This window comes from Solanum tuberosum, unplaced genomic scaffold, assembly GCF_000226075.1.
Source record: "Solanum tuberosum cultivar DM 1-3 516 R44 unplaced genomic scaffold, SolTub_3.0 scf00225, whole genome shotgun sequence".
Lineage (NCBI taxonomy): Eukaryota > Viridiplantae > Streptophyta > Magnoliopsida > Solanales > Solanaceae > Solanum > Solanum tuberosum.
Window position 1 is genome coordinate 972,324 of NW_006239149.1, and position 20,272 is coordinate 992,595.

Consider the following 20,272-nt stretch of genomic DNA (forward strand, 5'->3'; position numbering starts at 1 on the left):
GTCACATCATTTTTTTCCCTCAAGCAATATATATTGAAGGCTACAAAATATTATCTTCTCATCATTTTTGTAGTAGAGATTCCACTTGTTGTTTTTTTTCTTTCCAAAAAGCAAATGTTGCGATGATCTCATCAACTCTGACTCTAGACTCTACTTGAAAGGGAACTGGGTAAATTTTAGGGAATGGTATTTAAACTAATGATTAATCGTATTAAACTAAATTTATAACTAGAATATAATTTACCCAAATTCTACCTTTATAGAATGGAACAAAATAATACAAACTCATACTTTTCGTATGAAAAAAATAGTTTCCAACAAAATAAATTGACAAATTATTTTTTAAAATCTAATGTGAGTCAAGCACAATTGACATAGTTGGAAAGACAAATTTGTGTGGGCGTAGGTTTAAAGCGGGATAATATGTGCTATGGACTTGGATCATGACAAATATGATATCAAACACTTGTATTCTCGCAGTACGATGATGGGGAAAATCTCGGCGAGTACAATGAGTCACACATGATATTTTTAGTGAATCTCACTTCAGAAAAAGGAAAAAAAGTGAACAGTTTTACAAGGCATAACTCAAGTTCACATGATATGCACGTTTTTGAAGCTTCATGGAGCATAAGTCAAAAGACAAATTTATACCAACCTAGGCCGAAAATAAACAATATATGTCATGAGCTTGGATCGTGACAGCCAACTCACCTCTTACTAACTTTTTAACACACTTACCCCTTAGCCAAAATATCTATCCTTTTGCAAGAGTTCATTTTAACAGTACAGGGGATATATATGGCATCGCAACGCCACAACTACTGATATTTATTTTATTTTATTAAATAAAAAAAACAATTGTAGGCTAAAACAAAGTTATTTGATGTGATGAAAATATACAAGATGGTCGTCTGCAACACATAATGATGTGTGATTATGAGCTCATCTGATATTTTGAATCTTTTGATATATTATGTATTCAAAATGATTTATGTTTGAGATATGTCATATTTTAAAATTTGAACATCGAAGATCTTCAATTTCAATGAACATCAACTCAAAATTTTAGATATGCTCCTCATAATATTTCAATTATTTTGATATATTATTCAGTTGAAAAATTTCACATATATAATAGATCAAATTTTAAAATCTAAGTGTTAAAAGCTCTTCATAACGAATTCCAGACTTGAATATGGAAGATATTGTGCTGGAAAAAAGAAAGAGAACAACACACACATACAAAATCTAAGAAAGATGTAAAATAAGGGTACTATTTTAACAAAATGGCCATTTTTGGTAATAATTTATAGAAAATGGGGTCATGTTGAGTTAAAACAGTGATCGAAAGGCCACTTCCATTAATTTTCCCTTGAAAAAATTGGGTGTAAGAGGTAAATAAGTTTTAGAAGTTTTTGAATTGACTTTTTAAATATATCGCAAAAAGTTAAAAGTCATAAGTTAGTTATACAATAAATGTTTATTTTTATATTTTTTAGTCTAAAAATAAATGCTTAAAAATATTTTTATCCTTTTCAAACACCACAAAAAATAAAAAAGAATTATATAAGTCAAAAACACTTAAAATAAATTAATCATAATCCCCTCTTAGAATAATACATGTAATTACAATATTTAGTATAGATTGTGTAAAGGGATCCCATAGATGGTGGGTTTATTTTTATTTTTTTGGAATTTTTCACAAATAATCATTATAATAAACTTAATTATGATGGCTATAGTTTGCATATTTACGGGCTGTACCTACAGTTTAAACTGTCTTATTTGTATAATTCGCGGGGTGAGTTTGTATTCGCAAGTACATTTGTATAATTGAACCTTTTTTTTGTATAAACTAGAAATAATGAATTTATGCAAACATATACATCTGAACTTTAAGCAGTTATACAAATTATATTATACAAAAATACATCATACAAAAGTAATACAAATTATATTATATAAATTTTGAATTATACAAACTCGAAACCCCAGCCCATGTAATTATCACTGAATGTTGATCGAGAGTGGTAATTAACTAAAACCATAGCTATGATGACTAATTAACTAATATATATTTGCTTAACCGTGTAATTTTACCTATTTGTTTCCCTAAATATAAATGATCTCTAAATTGGATAAGTTTTAAATAGTTCCCTTCTAATCCAACCAAACTAACAAACAATTGCAGGCCCAAACAAAGAAACAAATGGACTTCATTTCCAGGCCCAAATCGTAAAGCAAAAAACCAAATAAAAACACTGAAAACCCTAAAAACCCTACTTCCTTTTCGTATAATTTTCTAGACAAGACATTGTCGAAGCTTAAGGAAAAGCTGCACAAATGGTAACTCTCCAATCTTCAAACTCATAAATGGTTCAATTTTGATTGTGTTTAATTATTGTTGTTTGATGTATTAGGGAAAAGGAACAGGAAGTTTCGGTAAGAGGAGGAACAAGACACACACACTGTGTGTTAGATGTGGTCGTCGTAGCTTCCACATCCAGAAGAGTCGTTGTTCAGCTTGTGCTTACCCTGCTGCTCGTCTCAGAAAATGTATGTTCTTCAATTTTTGAAGCACTCTTCTGTGATTTTACATGTTTCAATGTTCGAAATTGATCTATTTTTTAGTTGATTTGAGGGTAGGTTTTGAATCTTATTAAAGTATGAGCCTGTTTGGGTTGGATTAGATAAAGGGTATGTGGTTGTTTGCATAAGTAATTATGTAAGGTATCTGATGGAAAAAGTTAGTTTTATTGAGCTAGTAGTTGCTATTATTAGGTTATAAAGTTGAATTTTTTGTGCTATCTGCTAGCTGTGATTTTGATTTTAGAAACTGGGTAGATAATGTGAAATAGTGGAAGCGGGTTTTGAAATGCATGGTAATAGGAGTGTACTTGTTGGGTCTAACAGTGTTTAGGAGGGGTTCTGATTAGGGGACATTTTTTGTATGATAGTTTTTAATTGGATGTTGAAGATTGATGTATTCTTTTGTCTATTGATTGAGCTTAGTGTTGAATCTCATCAAACTTAGGGGTCTGTTTGGTTTGGATCATCCTTTTTGTTTCCAATTGTTGATTAAGTAACCAGTTGTTGAATGAGTAATTACTATAGTATTGATTGACATTGTTACTGAGTTAGCAGTTTACTATTAGCTCAAAAAGTTGATTTTTTTGAAACCAAGGAAACTGGGTAAATTAGGTAAAATAAGGGGAACCAGATGGTCCTAAAGTTCATAGTGTGTGGTTTTTTGGGGATTTGTAATATCTGCTGACAAAGTGTAAGTTGCAAAGAGATGGAACTGGAATTATTTTGGTATAAGGCTTTGTTAGAGTTGGTTGGTGTAATGACAATGAAGTGAGTATATTTCCTGTAGCTCCAGTTTAAGTGGATAATCATGCATGCTTAGTAGTCAAATAATTGGTATTTGAGCATGCCTAGAACCCTAGACAACTAAGAATTATTGTCCAAGCGATCTCGAGGGAGTTGGTTTCAGTGTGCAGCTGTGTGGTATTAGTTTGTCCGGAATTTTCCCTGTACTGTTTAGAAATGTGTGTAGATACTAATGGACTGCGTTTATAATCCTAGTGGTATTGGGCTGCTGGGTACTGGAAGGTGGTATCTTAGTTAATGATGTCTTACTCGAATTGTAGGGTTGTATCTTCATTCTTCATATTTGACCTGGAGCTTCAACCAATGAATTGGATTCTTTAAATATTATTTGCATGGTATCATGCTATGCTTTATAGCTATTGTGTTCTTCTACACTTAAGTATTTTCATTTAGCATGTCTCACAGTGTTGTTTGATTAAGCATACTCTTCTTTGGAATGTCTTAAGTTTGGTTCGTGAATAGACATTGTGTGCTTGTTGGTTTGGAAAATAGTGTTTGGAGTTGGCTATCTACCTGATAACATAAATTATCAGAAAATTGATTCAAACTGTTTGCTACTGAATTTCAATTTTGAGTTAACTTTAAGCAATATGGATCAAACAGGGGAAAGGGAAAGTAGTTTGGGTCTGTCAGTCCATAAGGTTAACCAACTGTCAAGCATAAAAAAATGGTTTTAAAATATGAGATTATAGATGAAATAAAGGGGTATGAGACCCTCCATGTGGGCGCTTCATGAAGATTGGTTTTCAAGTATCTGTTTCAAACACAACCTTTTCTTCTTATCTTAATAAATAAAGGCGGTATGAGAACTCTTTAACATTTCAAACAAACTGAAATTAGGGTTATGGCTGATTTCTGAAGCCAACTCGGAGATCCAATTGGATTTTTGAGAAACAATTGATACAATTGTTTAGTTTCGGAAAGCAATCCAAGCTCTGAGTGGTTTTTGCAACCTATTAAGGGGATAGTATTTGCTGATTATTGTATTTCGCTGTAGATAACTGGAGCGTCAAGGCACTTAGAAGAAAGACCACTGGAACTGGTCGCATGAGGTATCTCCGCAATGTTCCCCGCAGGTTTAAGACTAACTTCAGAGAAGGTAAGTTTTCATTTTTAACTTTTGTTAATAGAGAATATTTTTTGTTGGACTTTAAATTTTACAACCCTGTGCATCTAACCCTAATTTAGCAGATTCTATTAACTTAATTGGCTAATAGACAAGCTAGCCAGCCCCTCACACGAATATTACTAAATGTAATACTTTGAAATTGAATTTACTTTAGTTTGAACAAAAGCATTTGTGAAAAATAAATAAATTGGGGAGAAATTAAAACATCGGATAGTGTTTAGCAGATGCAGGCTTAAGTTCAAGTGGCTAAGATTGAGGAACTTGTGAGTTAGATCACAGGTTCGAGTGCTGCGCCGTATGAACGAAGCATGGCATTTAAGTGGAGTAGGGTAGAGGGGAGCCCCATTATGCCTGAGTTTTGAAGGCTGCGAATGGCCCCTAAGGGTTGGCCCTGGATGAGCTCTCTGTTTTTCATCATAAAAAAAAGAACACAAACTAGCTAGTCCTTACAACCCTTGCAATTTATGTTTTCATGCGTGCTTTTTCTAGAGGTCACTATCATCTTCTAGGTCTCATTCTGAGGGAAGACTGCTATTTTTAGGACATGAATACTGTAAAATAAATCTTTCCCCTGATTGCCTCTTCTTTCGGCTACAAGGACAGAGATCTGAGGATCGATTTCTTGATGGCTTTGTTCTGGGGGCATACATTTATCTCCTTTTCCAATTTGAGGGTTTCTATTTTACCAGATTGTGTTTTCCTCTGTTTATCTGGGTTCCCTCTGCTTGGTACATTTCTCTTGTAATCTTTTCTTGATTGACCATTATTTTTGCACACTAAATGAACATGTCTGTTTAGAGATAGATTATCACTCACTTGATGCTTAAGTTGTGGGTTTACGGTATATAAGCACCTAGTTTCCATAACAAAGTAAAAGGTTAAATGTTCAATCTATAGGATGCATAACCGCATCTCTTGTATAAATATTTGATGCTTGCAATGTTGTCTGTTAAATCCTTGATTTTAATAACTGGGTTTATTGTTTTGTGTGCACTTCAGGAACTGAAGCAGCTCCAAGGAAGAAGGGCACTGCTGCGGCCGCTTAAGTTTCTAAAGAGGCAGTTTGACGTTGTTTTATTATGATTTTGCCTTCCATTTCACTGATGAATCGAAGTTTTGAATATTTGTTTCTGGAATATTACCTCTCATCTGTTAGATTGAAGTTATTGTTGTTTAAGATATATGTCGAGTGGATTGGTTTCTGCGTTTGATATTAGCCTAATCATCTAAAGGCTAATGATATACTTTTTAAATGTGGTATAACTTCGTATAGTTTAGGATTAGAAATTATATCAACCTGCTAAGTAACTATTGAAAATTCACTTATTATTATTATTATCTCTTAACAACTCACTAGAGATGTAATTACCAAAAATATACTCTGGCACCATAGCTGTCACTGTATTATAAAGTCAACCACTTCAGCAACTCTAGTCATCTGTTGACACGTGGAACAAGGATCTATTCTCTGATATAAAAAATTAAGGGAAAAGGCTCAAATATGCCATCGAACTTTTTAGAAAAAAGCTCATTTTATGCTATCTGTTAAAAGTTTTGGCTCATCTATGCCATTACCGTTTAAGAAAAGGCTCATTCATGCCATTATTTTTTAACGGTGGTTTTGCAAAACCATTTTTTACACGTGGCCAATTATAATTCGGCCACATCATTATTTTTTTATAATAAAAAATCAAAATTCTGAACAAATATTTTAACGGTGGTTTTGCAAAACCATTTTTTACACGTGGCCAATTATAATTCGGCCACATCATTATTTTTTTATAATAAAAAATCAAAATTCTGAACAAATATTTTAACGGTGGTTTTGCAAAACCATTTTTTACACATGGCCAATTATAGTTCGGCCACGTCATAATTTTTTTAATAATAAAAATCAAAATTCTGAACAAACATTTTTAAAAATGATTTTGCAAAACCACCGTTAAAAAATAATGTCAAAATTTTGATTTTTTATTATAAAAAAAATAATGACGTGGCCGAATTATAATTGGCCACGTGTAAAAAATGGTTTTGCAAAATCACCGTTAAAATGTTTGTTCAGAATTTTGATTTTTTATTATAAAAAAATAATGATGTGGCCGAATTATAATTGGCCACGTGTAAAAAATGGTTTTGCAAAATCACCGTTAAAATGTTTGTTCAGAATTTTGATTTTTTATTATAAAAAAATAATGATGTGGCCGAATTATAATTGGCCACGTGTAAAAAATGGTTTTGCAAAACCACCGTTAAAATATTTGTTCAGATCTTTCCCAACTTCCTAGGAATATTATTGTTAGTATCGATTAGTCTAATAATATTATTATTTTTGAGGAATTACAATATTAAAGTGAGATTACAGATCACTTAACTACTTTAGTGATAATATTTTATTTAAAAGTCTGCTATCATTGATTTATTACTCCATCTTAATTTATATGACATACTTTACTCCTCTGTTCCCATTGTTTATTAGCCCTAATTCAAAGTTAGGATTTCTTAAAAAAAATTATATTTATTGTTAAGTTCGAATGAAGGAGAAAGGAAAGCTTTTGGATGTTTCAAGAAAAAAACTTCCAAGAGCTCGAAATGCCATTAATTGTTTGTAATGCAAATTTGACTTCTTTCAACGCACCTCAATTTGATAGATAAAAAAAACCCCATTTATCAGCAATATATACTTTTGACCAAACGAAATAAGTTGTATATTTGTGTGTTAATGAATATCCGATAAATATTTACGTGGTGTTGATTAATGTTTTAAATTTTATTCTAAAATAAGTCATCTCATTCTTCTTCCTCAAAAACCTAATATGAGGTGTTTTAAATATTGGGATGTCCATAAACAAAATATTTTTCACCATCGATAAATAATGGGTATGAATTTAATACTAAAGGGCATAGCTAACTTATACAATAATTAAATTAAAGTGAAACAAAAAAAAAACATAAAATTTCAATAATACTCTTACTAAAGTAGACACGTTCACAACTGTTGCATACTCTAAACTCCCTTCTTATTATATAATAAGAGAAAAAAATCAGATGTAAGCGCAAAATCTGCTAGGTCAGAATTGAAAATTCACTTATATTATGCTCTCTAACAAATCAAAAGAGCTGTAATTAAGAAAAAGAAAAAAAAAACACCCTGGCACGATTGCTGTCACTATATTATATTCTAGTCAACGATTACATGTGTACCAAAAGAATATAGAAAAATTAAAGTGAGTTTGTGTCAAATTTCTTTTGTGAATTAAAAAAATAAAACAAAAATTAGCTACGTACAAAATTTATAATTAAACAATAAAATTCATTGTTAATTCTATTTAATAACGACCTAACAATAGATTATTAAAAATTATATTAACTACAAGTAATTTAACAACAGATTAATAATGAAGTTCGAAACTAATTTCATTTTTTTTAAAAATGTGCTTAGAAGAGAAAAAAGAGAAGTACATCGATTTCTCCTTGTTCTTTTTTTTTTCTCCTTAGATAACACCTTGTATTTATTTTAATCTTTGATCTAATTTCACATGGGTGATATGATTAAATATGTTACCAAGAAAGCCTTCAACAGCTTCAATTCATCAACTCTGGTGATCTGTTAACACATGGGATAAACATCTATTCTATGATATGAAAAAAAAAAAAAAAACATATCTTCACTAATTTACTACGAAAATTATTGTTAGTTTCGATTAGTCTAATGATAATACTATAATAATAATAATCTAATTTTAATTAAGGAACTTTGACTTATTACTTCATCGATATGAATTCATGAGATACACTTTTCTTTTTAATCTGTGTAAAAAAGAACGTCACCTTTTTCTATAATTGAAAACTAGTTTATGTCACTAACTACAACAAGAAGAAATGGTAGAGTACTATACATAAACTTTATTCCTATACTGCACACAGAGACGGAGAGACTGTTTTCGATAGATCCTTCGCTCAAGAAAAACAGAAACATAGTAATATTGCCTTTTATGACACTTATATAAGGAAACACATGATGAGTATATTGATGTAGTTTCTTATAGTTACTAGTTATAGTGTGGAACTCTCAATAGCTGGTTATGGCGATTCGAATGATAACATCTCGTCTCTCTCACTCTTCATCCTCTTCTTTGGCTTACCTCTTTCAAGGTATCTACTATATAGTATGTATAAAAAGTATGATTTTGTGTTCAAGAAGGTTCATATGAACCCCTCGGCCCTACCTCACTTTATTCGTTCTGATAAACTAGTAGTCAAAGACTCTAGATAGTACATGAATGAAGAGAAGTTCAAAACATATATATGTATTAGAAGTAGTATTTGTGCAAAATGTAGTTTCAAATCTTTATCCAATATTCATATGTATACTATATCGTGTAAAGAAAGAAAGACAGATCTAAGATTTAGAGTCCGTGGGCACAGGTTGTTACCTATTGTTTCATATTGTATTGTATTGTATGATACAACATGTAACAACTATCCAAAAAGTTGTTGAGTGAATTATTGTGTTTTGTTCAGGAAGAAACTCTCGTGTGGCCGCAACAGCAGCTCTTCGATACACCACAGCAGCTCCCATTGCTCAAGACCCCATCAAACCTAGTGTCAATGTAGAATATACTAAGCTTTTTATCAATGGACAATTTGTTGATTCTACATCAGGTTAATTGCTGCGTTCCGAATATTCATTTCTATATGATCTTGACTATGTAATGTACAATTGGGGCTGAGCTTTGTGCAATGTATATATATATATATATAGGTAAAACATTTCCAACACTTGACCCCAGAACAGGGGAGGTGATTGCACATGTTGCTGAGGGTGATGTAGAAGATATTAATCGCGCAGTAGTTGCTGCTCGTAATGCTTTTGATGAAGGACCATGGCCTAAAATGAGTGCTTATGTATGTATATACACTGCTTCTTCTTTCAGTATGTTCCAATATGCTTCAATAAATATTAATGTTTACACCAATCTAATTCTTCTTCAGGAGAGATCAAAGGTATTGTTCCGCATTGCTGATTTGATTGAAAAACATAATGATGAAATTGCAACACTTGAGACTTGGGACAGTGGGAAGCTATATCAACAAGTTGCTACAATTGAAATACCAATGATTGTACGCATACTGCGTTATTATGCTGGTAAGCTAGCCGGTGAATTTAGAACGAGTGTCATCTTATTATATGTATACATTTAGAAATAAATTATAAGCAAATATCAGGCTTCTAAGGTTAATTTGTTCTGTAGGTTGGGCAGATAAAATTCATGGTATGACTGTTCCTGCTGATGGACCATATCATGTTCAGACTTTACATGAGCCAATTGGGGTTGTTGGTCAGATTATCCCATGGAACTTTCCTCTTCTCATGTTTGCTTGGAAAATTGGACCTGCTTTAGCTTGTGGCAATACTGTTGTGCTAAAAACAGCAGAGCAGACACCGTTATCTGCTCTCTATGTGTCGAAGCTATTACAGGAGGTATAGTATAGTAGCTTAGCACCAAACTTTCTTCGTATATAGGAGTTTGTTTTACTAATCGATTTCTCTTCTCTGGAACAGGCTGGCCTACCTGAAGGTGTTGTGAATGTCATTTCTGGTTTTGGTCCTACAGCTGGTGCTGCTCTTTGTAGTCATATGGACGTGGACAAGGTAAGAATCTCTGAATTTAGTTCCTACCACAACGTGTGGCCATATCTTGTGTATTGGCTTTACTGTTGCATACTGATTTGGTTTTGTTTTATACTGCAGCTTGCTTTTACTGGATCAACAGATACAGGGAAAACTATAATGTCATTGGCTGCTAACAGCAATCTTAAACCTGTCACTTTGGAACTTGGAGGAAAATCCCCTTTCATTGTTTGTGAGGATGCTGATGTTGATCAAGCTGTTGAGTTCGCTCACTTTGCTTTGTTCTTCAATCAGGTATTTCATCCCAGTTCTTCTGCATAAGATGCAAGTGGTTAGGTTCATAAATCATAACATAATCCATCGACTCTATTGTGAAGGGACAATGTTGTTGTGCTGGATCTCGTACATATGTTCATGAGAGTATTTACGATGAATTCGTTGAAAAAGCCAAGGCACGTGCATTGAAACGTACAGTTGGTGATCCATTTGAATCAGGCAATGAACAAGGTCCTCAGGTATGAACAAGTCTAAATAGTTGCTCTTAACAAACTTGGAGGGATCACATTTTTGTTTCTCCTTCAAATACTAATCAAATCAGGTTCATGACACACCAGATTAGTTCAGAACAGTTTGAAAAGGTGTTGAAGTATATTAGATCTGGTATTGAAAGTGGAGCTACACTTGAAACTGGAGGTGACAGACTCGGTACACGGGGATACTATATTAAACCCACAGTTTTCTCCAACGTTAAGGTAGATATACTGCTTCACCTCATTAAAAGATAACTGATTTCCAGCATCAACATCTTTATATACTGTCATAATGCATACATTGTTGAATTCAGGACGATATGCTGATTGCAACGGATGAGATTTTTGGTCCAGTGCAGTCAATCTTGAAATTTAAGTACGTATGAGACAATCTAATGGTACAGTATATCATTTACCCTGTAGTGACGAATAATTTTCATTTCCTCATTACAGAGATCATGATGAAGTGATTCGAAGAGCTAATGCCACAAAATATGGTCTAGCTGCTGGAGTCTTTACGAAGAACATAGACACAGCAAACACATTCATGCGAGCATTGAGAGTTGGAACCATATGGATTAACTGCTTTGATATCTTTGATGCTGCAATTCCTTTTGGTGGCTATAAGATGAGTGGACAGGGAAGAGAAAAGGGAGAATACAGTTTGAAGCAATACTTACAAGTTAAGGCTGTTGTCACCTCATTGAAGAATCCAGCTTGGCTTTAAGTCATAATCATCTGTATGCTGTTTTGTATCATGTTTTTGGTTATGAGTTGCTTTGAAAATTCTGTCATGTGAAAAATAAACAGCAATTGTTGAAACATTTCATATGTTGACAATGCATTTCGATCAATCCATTTATTCAGCAAAACATACATTACATAGATGATAAAGAGAGCTGTGTATATACATACTCCGCGGACTATTCAATCTAGTGACAGACTCTCTGAGTAGGTAAATGTGGAGAAGGATAACTAGTTCTAAGAAAGTATAACAATAACAAGAATTGCTTAAGGCAGTCACCACAAAGCTCTTTTGTTCCAATAACTCAGGCTTCCAAGGCACCCGATTCTTGATGATGCCACTTTGCACCCTGCACATCCTTGTGCTTAACCATCGCGTAGGATTCTTCCATAAACACTCGTCAAAACAGGTTAATTTAAGATGTTGGACAAAATTTAGCCACAGCACCAATAAAGCATATGACGCAAACTCAATGCTTGAGCCAATAGTTTCGCAGCTGGGACATGTGCAATAGTATCTCATCTCGGCCTTGGTTGGTGACGCTACTGGTCATAATCCAAGGTGGTGCAGTTTGGAAGAACTTCTGTATCAACTCCAGAAAATCCTGCAAGTTCTCTTCAGGCTTTTTACCTCCAGTCTTCTTCTTTTTCCGCTTATCACACTTGGTGAAAACTATTGTCATTGGGATCTGAAACAGAGCACACACGATACAACACAAAACTTAGAAAAGTGTCTTCATAAATAAACAGAAAAGCATCACTATTTTTAAAAAAAATAAAAATAAAAATTGGTCAGGCGTTTCTGATATTGATTGCTTAGGTGGGGGCAAATGATCTCCAAAGTAAGTGTGTGGGGGGAGGGGGTATTCCATTTTTCTCTAATATTAAGTGTAATAAGGAGTCAACTTGGAATAGGCAGTATAAAAATAACACTTCACAGAATCATGCAGATAGAAAAGGCAGAGAAGGAACAACGTAAAGAATAGGGTAGAAAAATCATAACTTGAAATGACGAGTACATGGCAAAAGAAGGCCTCATATTCACATGATGTGATCTTACAACTTCGTTGTTTATTAAAATCAGAATGGAGATAAGTTAACTGAATCACCTTATTCTCTGCCAGCCAACTTGCATAGTCAAGATCAATCTTTTTTGCAGGAATGCTAGCATCTATGAGGAGGAAGACTGAGACAAGGGTTGGCCGGTTTATGAAATAATCTTTGGTGAACTTAGCCCAATCTGTTCGTACTTCATGTGGTGCAGCTGCATACCTTCACCATATAACAGAAACTCGGCATTTAATCTTGAACACGCAAGTACTGTTAACAATGACAATTGTAGATGAAATTGGCACACAAAAAACATACACGTTGACGATGTCAATTTGAGAGGCATGAAAAGGAACAAGATTATTCTAATGTATGGTTGAGAGTGATAGAAAGACAAGAAAATTTGCAAAATATGATTGAGAAACGAAGTTTGTACAGAAGTTGATCACCATGAAGATAGACAACAAAATAAAGCTGCTTGCAGCTGCGCGCGATAATCTAAATGTGCAAGAAAGAGGCTTTGTTCTAAGTGGATTTACAGAAGAGAGGAATACAACACTCAACTGTTACATAAAGCCACTCTAAAGAACATGTACGTAGGTGCTCAATCATTTAATGAACATCTCAGTCTGTCTCTCGGACAGCTCGCTCAATCCAGTAAACTCAGCTAAAACTTGCATCAATCTGACTATCATAATATGATGTGTAATTGTATTCAATCCGGCACTTTAACCATATCCCTTGACCAAGGCTCAATATCCACAGACTCTGCACTATGCCAGGTTCTGATTCACATTTACTAAGAATCAATTTAATTTATTTATGAATTTTAATCTTTTCTTATAAGAAAAAGATTTCAAGTATATTACTTCTATTTTATGTAATTTAAATTCTCCTCCTCGTGAAATAAAATATCATCTATAATTTAGTCAACTTGTTTGACAGACATAGAAGGACAGAGCACGGAGTTTTGACATTTCAAACTACAACAGGTAACAATGACTTATTCACAAAACCTTATGGAAACCATCAGATAAGCTTATCATGAAAGTGCATTCGGCAATGACAGAATGCGAGTATCACATTTTACAGTGATTTTCTTATGTTGTTGATAATTGTGGTGTAAAGGCAGCATGTGTGCACCTCGACTAACTTTACAGGGTACCTGCTACCAACACAGGTCCAGGTAAATCTATCACCAAGGCTTGGACATATGGGATTTGAACCTGAAACCTTATGGTTTTGAACCCATTTCATTGACCACTAGGCCACACCCTTGGGTGCATTCTTACAATAGTTTTTTAGATGCTGCAGAGAGTAAACAAAGCTTTATTTGAACATTCTTCAGTGAACTCCATACCCGTAACCTGGTAAATCCACAAGATGCCAGCTATCGTTTATCCGGAAATGGTTGATGCATTGTGTCTTTCCTGCAATTAGATAAAAGAAAAGGTTTACTTTAATGGTTCCTTATATCAAATCTGTAAAGAACATCTACAAAGGTAAAACATATTGGAAGCTTCATAAGATAGTGCTGATATGTACGTTGATCTAGCTGCTTAGAATTTAGTTTCCAGTCAAGTTCCTCAGAAAAATTGGCTTGGCTATCTAAGTAAAGCCAGCACTTACAAGAATCGAATTTATCAAGAAAAAAAGGTATGTACCATCAAAATTTCCACGATACTGAGTTACTGACAAGTAACATTAAGTCATTTAATCACACCGTATTTATCATACCTTATGGAGAAAAGCTTACAACCTATACAATTTTTTTTGAACAAGTAAAACCTATACAATTTCACTGGAGTGAATAAAACTAGAGATGACCCATAAATAAATAAATAAAACAAAGAGATGACACTCCAGTATATCAAGTTTTGATTGTGGTCATTCCAGGCGACTCAATAAGAGTTGCTCAGCTCTCACAGTGGAATGACAGCTGACGGTAATCGAAAGAGCCTGAAGCATTTAGAAGGAAATTGGATGAAAGAATGAGCATAAAACTGCTGCAACTGCATTGAGTCTTTCTTCCCATACAAAGTAGCCAAGGTATGGTTATATAACTTAAGTAATTAAGGAGAGTGACATTTGCAGGTTGAGATATTAGCTGGTTATGTTTTGGTTTCCTGCTCATAGGCAGCTTTATATAGTCTTTGAAAGGTCTTTGACTAGCTTGTTTCATAGTCTCCACTCTACTACTCTTATATGAGAGCATGCGCCTTCAAGGTTAAGCAGATGTTGAAAGAACAACTTCAGAAAACCCAGTATTCTTTTCCCTTCATCCACTCCTGTTGTCCTTCTTAATTATTTTGTCTTTACAAACTAGGACCTAGCTATAAACTGTACTTGTGTTCCTTCATCTCTTCCACATCTGCAACTAAGCCAACTATTCCAGCTTCTTTTTTCTGTACAGTCTATAGTCTTCTACAGGAAAATATCCCAGCATTTGTCACTAAAAGATCCTGTGCATCCCTCTCCCTACACTTCATCACCTTTATCAATTTGTTAATCTAAAGCTCCCTGCCCCCTACAACTCTACCCGGTCCTAAGTACATGAACTGTTTTATGATGAGACTATAGGTCCTCCCTCAGTGGGATTAGCAAGGCAAGAGAGAAATGTAAAAATAACCTACCTAATGGACTATACTATCCAAAATAACAAGACTTTCTTTCTTTTCATCTTCATATAGTAACAATACTTGCTATTCATTAGGTTGAGGGTTTACATCACCAAGGAAGCAATGTGGGAAATGACCACTATTGGGTACTGGTTAGGGGTGAGGTTTACTACATCAAAAAAAAAAAAAAAAACACTTGCTCCTCATTAGACTGTCTGAAATTTCAAAGGGGAAATCAATCCCTAAAACAAAGCTCACTTTCTGATGACTTAACTACTTGGAACTTGTTGATAGCTACAATTGATTTGTTCATTCTTCTGTTATTGAATCCTTTCTGCTAACTTTATCACCTTCTAGCTTCACCAAAAACTTGGCTATTAAAGTAATCCACCCAAACTTTACCTTGTGAGAAGTTGATATAATGCTGAAAGCCCCAGTCCACACAAACATGTAATGGAAGGATCATAAATTTCTCTACCAAGTGAAGATCAAACACCCTAAAAATCACATCTTTTCTACAGTCAAGAATCATACTTCATCAAATTTACAGCTATTCAACAAAATACTTCAGCAAAGAATATATGAAAAACCTGGTTTCTTGGAAGTAAGAGCAAGCTTTTTACGCCTCACAAGCGAGTTGAGCAAAGAAGATTTGCCCACATTAGACCTCCCAACAAGAGCAAACTCAGGCAATCCATCAGAAGGACAGGCCTCAGTATCCACACTACTCTTCACAAACTCAGCTTGCTCCACTTGAGCATTCCCAGCATACTTACTAAGCACAATATTTGACCCTTTCAAAATCCTACTACTCAAAGGCCTTGAACCAGAAGAAACATCAGTATCAGGTGGAAAAAACAGCTTTTCAACTGAAATTTCTACATGGGGCTTCTCTAAAACATCTTCAATTTCCAAATTCTTGGTTTGTAACAACTCTGGTGTTTGAAGAAGTGTGTTGGCGGCTGCTGTGACAGATGAAAAATGGGAAACTGGGGTTGTTTTGGATTTGGATAGAAGTGCTGAGGTGATGATAATCTTGGGTGTTGAGTAGAAAATGGAGAAGTGGGAATGGAGCTTTGGAAGATGAGAGATAAACATTCTTGTTTTTTTTTGGGTCTTTCACTGTGGAGTCGCTGCCACCATTGTTGAGTTTTTGCTGTGGTTTGTAAAAGATATTTCAATGTTCTTTTTTGTGTTGGTCCTTTGGGATAAGATAATTACACAACTTACTAGATATATTAGTACAATTAAAAATTGCTCCATAAAGTTTCACATGTGCTAAAATTGAACTTTAGATTTTGGTACAATACATAGTTTTTTCCTTTGAACTTATTTGGTTTTTACAAATAAACACTTAAATTTTATCGCATCCTTTCTTATATTTGATCAAAGAAGAATAAGTTTTGAGCTGACATAGTATCTAGAAACTTACATAAATATACTATATTAAGAAAATATTTATCATTTATAACAATAACATTTTTTTCATTTGACCACTTTTAATTAATACAGTTTTAATACATATTACATAGAATAAATTATAAAGCATATATAATACAAGTTTTATTGATAAAATGTGTCAATTTCTTACCAAACAAACATAATATATTTTAAAACAATTATAATACATATATATTGCATACATAATTCACTTTTAATACATATTACAAATTTATTATAGTATTGTTATATATTACTATAAATGGTAATAAATATAAAATATTGCTAAAATCAGTAATTATTTATTAGAAGGTACATATTCAATATAAAGCAAGGTGTAAGCAAGCTTCTTTCCGACCAGACTGACCTGGCCAATCTAGTATAGCACTGCTAACAGGACGGTCAGTCGATAGCGAAAGCAAAACTTCTCACCTCTCTATGACTCTTTGTTCTCATGACCTCAAAATGATTGACTACATATTCAACTAATTTTTCCCTTTATCTTTCATAAAATCTTAATAGTGTGTGGGATCAAAAAATATTGTTCTAACTTTATTTATTTACATATCATTTTTTTATTAATAGTCTTAAACTATTTTTTTTTCTTTTATTCTATTTATCTGTTTCTTCGTTAACAAAAGATTATCAATTAGCGAAAGCTTGCACTAAGAAGTCATGTTAATTTGAAAAGAGAATGCAATGTTGACAACCAATAAATTAAATATAATCCAATGAAAGAAAGTTGGCAAGCGTGGATATATAAAATTGAGAAAGCTATAGAAAATAATTGTTCGGATAATTGTTTATTTTACACTCTTTAAAGATAATAATATTTAATTGATCTGAAATTATTATCAAAGAAAGTATTATAAATCAATTTAAAGCTAATATATTAACCAGTGATTTAATTTTATTAAGGGGACAACCATTATAATTCCACAAAAAATAAAGCATAAAAATACAAATGACCATATCTTTACGTCAAAAAATCACTCTTACGAATTAAATAACCTCTTTCTCACCAAATTCCAGCAGGATGTCTGAATAGTGGAGAATTTCATCGAAAAACTTGAGCATTGATGTTGACCACCATCGATCGACCTCACTCTTTTAAGTTTCTTCATCATCTTTCACTAAAATAATAAAAATAATACTCAATCCACATTCAAATTTTTTTTAAAAAAAAAAATCGTAAAAAATCTTCAATACTTTTTAGCCAAGAAAACTCAGCTTTCAAGAATGACCGACATATGTAGAATCCATGCATAAGACTCTTTGAATGAAAGTTGATTGTTGAGTCATATTCCTGAATTCCTTTTAAAAGAAATTAAAAAAGAATAAGAGACTATGAAACAAATGATATATTAAGAGAAAAGAAAACTTATATCACAAAACACGAGTGGTACGAAAAATATATTGCATTATTCAAAAATTGGTGTTGGTTATAAAAGTTGTGTTTATACCACTTAGAGCAAAAACAAAGGGGCCATAGTACCCCACCCCTAAAGTTTATGTGTTTTCCTGAAAAAATTGAATACTAGCAAGTAGCAACGACACTATATTAGTGCAGTCTCATAGAGTGAGATTTAGAGAGGATAAAGTGTATACAGATTTTACCATTTTCAATAGACCTTCAACTTAGTGATAACTATCAAATAATTTTTAGTATTATAGATTATTACCTATTTATTTATCAAACATAGTTTTAAAAATGTCTGCCCAAACAATATCATTTGTAAATACTAGAAGCATTATCAACTTTTTGGGTGCGCCAAAATGCTTTTTTTCTTGCCCCTCATTTGCTAGGAAATTTGTCACTCTATTATGCTATTCGAAGATGTGCCTAATTACTTGATTGTCTAGTATTTACATCAACAATTGAGTTCTTTAGAGAGTTATTTCGTGCCTTTAAATATACTTTACATATTCATTTTCGTTAATTTTGGGTACTTATTTCCTCTTGCTTAAAGTCGTTGAATTTTTTTATAGTATGACATGTCTTGTTTCAGTGGCGTAATATGTGGTATTCGAACATTGGCTTAAGACACTTTTTCCACCCATTCTTATTCAAAAAAAATTAGGTATATCTTACATTCTTAAGCAGATAACTAGCTAGTCTTTTTGGTGTCTTGGACCAACAAAGGCTAGTATTCACATGTTGTCTATCAACTATGCCTTTTGACCTAATCTAAGACCCTTACTCCTCATCCGATTATGAACCGTGTGGAGGAACCCTTATATTTTGAGGACATTTTATTAATGCTTGTGTTACTTTAACTGTCATTCTCGCTTGTATTTTATCCATTACCATTTGCACATAAGCTTCTCTCTAAAGTGAAATGCTCCCCAATTAATGTATTTGAACAATTCAACCAAACCACAATTCCACCATTTGTCCGGATTTCAACTTTTTTTTTGCTTCAAACACTTTCATCAATCATCAAAGAGTCCAATCCAAATTATATGGCAAATTCTAACACATTGTTAATGTATGCCGCTCAAATTACAACACTTGAGTCTCAAGGCAACTTTGCCGATTATATGACCGATACATCTAATCTCTCAAATGAACGAATTGCTTACTTTGAATAATTCCACCACATCACAAATAATTCACAATTTCTATAGATTTTCATATAACTTTATAACAATAATGAAATAATTATCCGAGGTGATAAGATTTTTTTGATTACTCCTATTATTCACGATACTCTCTCTTCACTTCACAAGTTTTTCGAATTACAAAATGTCCATTGCTCTCTCCTCATATAAGAAAAAGTTAATTTCTGCTACTTAATATTTTATCCTCAACATCTAACATTTATGAAATTTTCCGTTACTCTTTCTTGTGAAAAGAAATTGAATATAGAAACATATATCCTACAAAATCGAGACGGAGCCAGATTAAAACAAGAGGTTCATATAATACCCTCGCTCAAAAACCTTACTTATTATACATATATTATATTACAACCTTACTTAATAATAAGGGTTCAATTCCTTTTAACTTTCACAAATTTGACATAGTTTATTTTTGGGATAAGGGTCTGAAAAATACCTCAATATTGGTCGGATTTGCTGTTGTGATACTAAACTTTTATGAGGACCTATTACCTCCCTAGACTATTTAATACCGTATTTTTTACCCCTAAACTATTTAATAGTGTATTTTAAAGGTATATATGTGTCCATTACTATTTATAATTTTGCATTATTTTTTATATCCACGTGGGAAAATATATATTTAAAATACGGTATTAAATAGTCTAGGGAGGTAATAGGTCCTCATAAAAGTTTAGTATCACAACAGCAAATCCGACCAATATTGAGGTATTTTTCAGACCCTTATCCCAAAAATAAACTATGTCAAATTTGTGAAAGTTAAAAGGAATTGAACCCTTATTATTAAGTAAGGTTGTAATATAATATATGTATAATAAGTAAGGTTTTTGAGCGAGGGTATTATATGAACCTCTTGTTTTAATCTGGCTCCGTCTCGATTTTGTAGGATATATGTTTCTATATTCAATTTCTTTTCACAAGAAAGAGTAACGGAAAATTTCATAAATGTTAGATGTTGAGGATAAAATATTAAGTAGCAGAAATTAACTTTTTCTTATATGAGGAGAGAGCAATGGACATTTTGTAATTCGAAAAACTTGTGAAGTGAAGAGAGAGTATCGTGAATAATAGGAGTAATCAAAAAAATCTTATCACCTCGGATAATTATTTC

The 20,272-nt window shown here is 33.0% G+C and overlaps 3 protein-coding genes across 3 annotated transcripts; 2 read left to right on the plus strand and 1 right to left on the minus strand.

Annotated features, from left to right (window-relative positions):
- The first annotated feature begins 2,252 nt into the window (after positions 1-2,252).
- LOC102590343 (60S ribosomal protein L37-like) lies at positions 2,253-5,741 on the plus strand. The gene is made up of 4 exons (XM_006356581.2): positions 2,253-2,349; positions 2,424-2,559; positions 4,394-4,495; positions 5,525-5,741. Exons 1-4 carry the CDS (start codon positions 2,347-2,349, stop codon positions 5,569-5,571), a joined length of 288 nt encoding a protein of 95 aa, XP_006356643.1. The 5' UTR covers positions 2,253-2,346; the 3' UTR covers positions 5,572-5,741.
- A 2,829-nt stretch (positions 5,742-8,570) lies between these two features.
- LOC102597448 (aldehyde dehydrogenase family 2 member B7, mitochondrial-like) lies at positions 8,571-11,541 on the plus strand. The gene is made up of 11 exons (XM_006356601.2): positions 8,571-8,677; positions 9,047-9,187; positions 9,288-9,430; positions 9,518-9,671; positions 9,778-10,007; positions 10,089-10,178; positions 10,278-10,451; positions 10,535-10,672; positions 10,772-10,909; positions 11,002-11,063; positions 11,141-11,541. Exons 1-11 carry the CDS (start codon positions 8,608-8,610, stop codon positions 11,412-11,414), a joined length of 1,614 nt encoding a protein of 537 aa, XP_006356663.1. The 5' UTR covers positions 8,571-8,607; the 3' UTR covers positions 11,415-11,541.
- Positions 11,519-16,285, minus strand: LOC102590687 (GTP-binding protein At2g22870). Its single transcript, XM_006356582.2, has 4 exons — positions 15,690-16,285; positions 13,842-13,911; positions 12,541-12,703; positions 11,519-12,120 (listed from the first exon to the last, which is right to left on the minus strand). The coding sequence occupies exons 1-4, from the start codon at positions 16,195-16,197 to the stop codon at positions 11,902-11,904; spliced, it is 960 nt and encodes a 319-aa protein (XP_006356644.1). The 5' UTR covers positions 16,198-16,285; the 3' UTR covers positions 11,519-11,901.
- Positions 16,286-20,272: the final 3,987 nt, after the last annotated feature.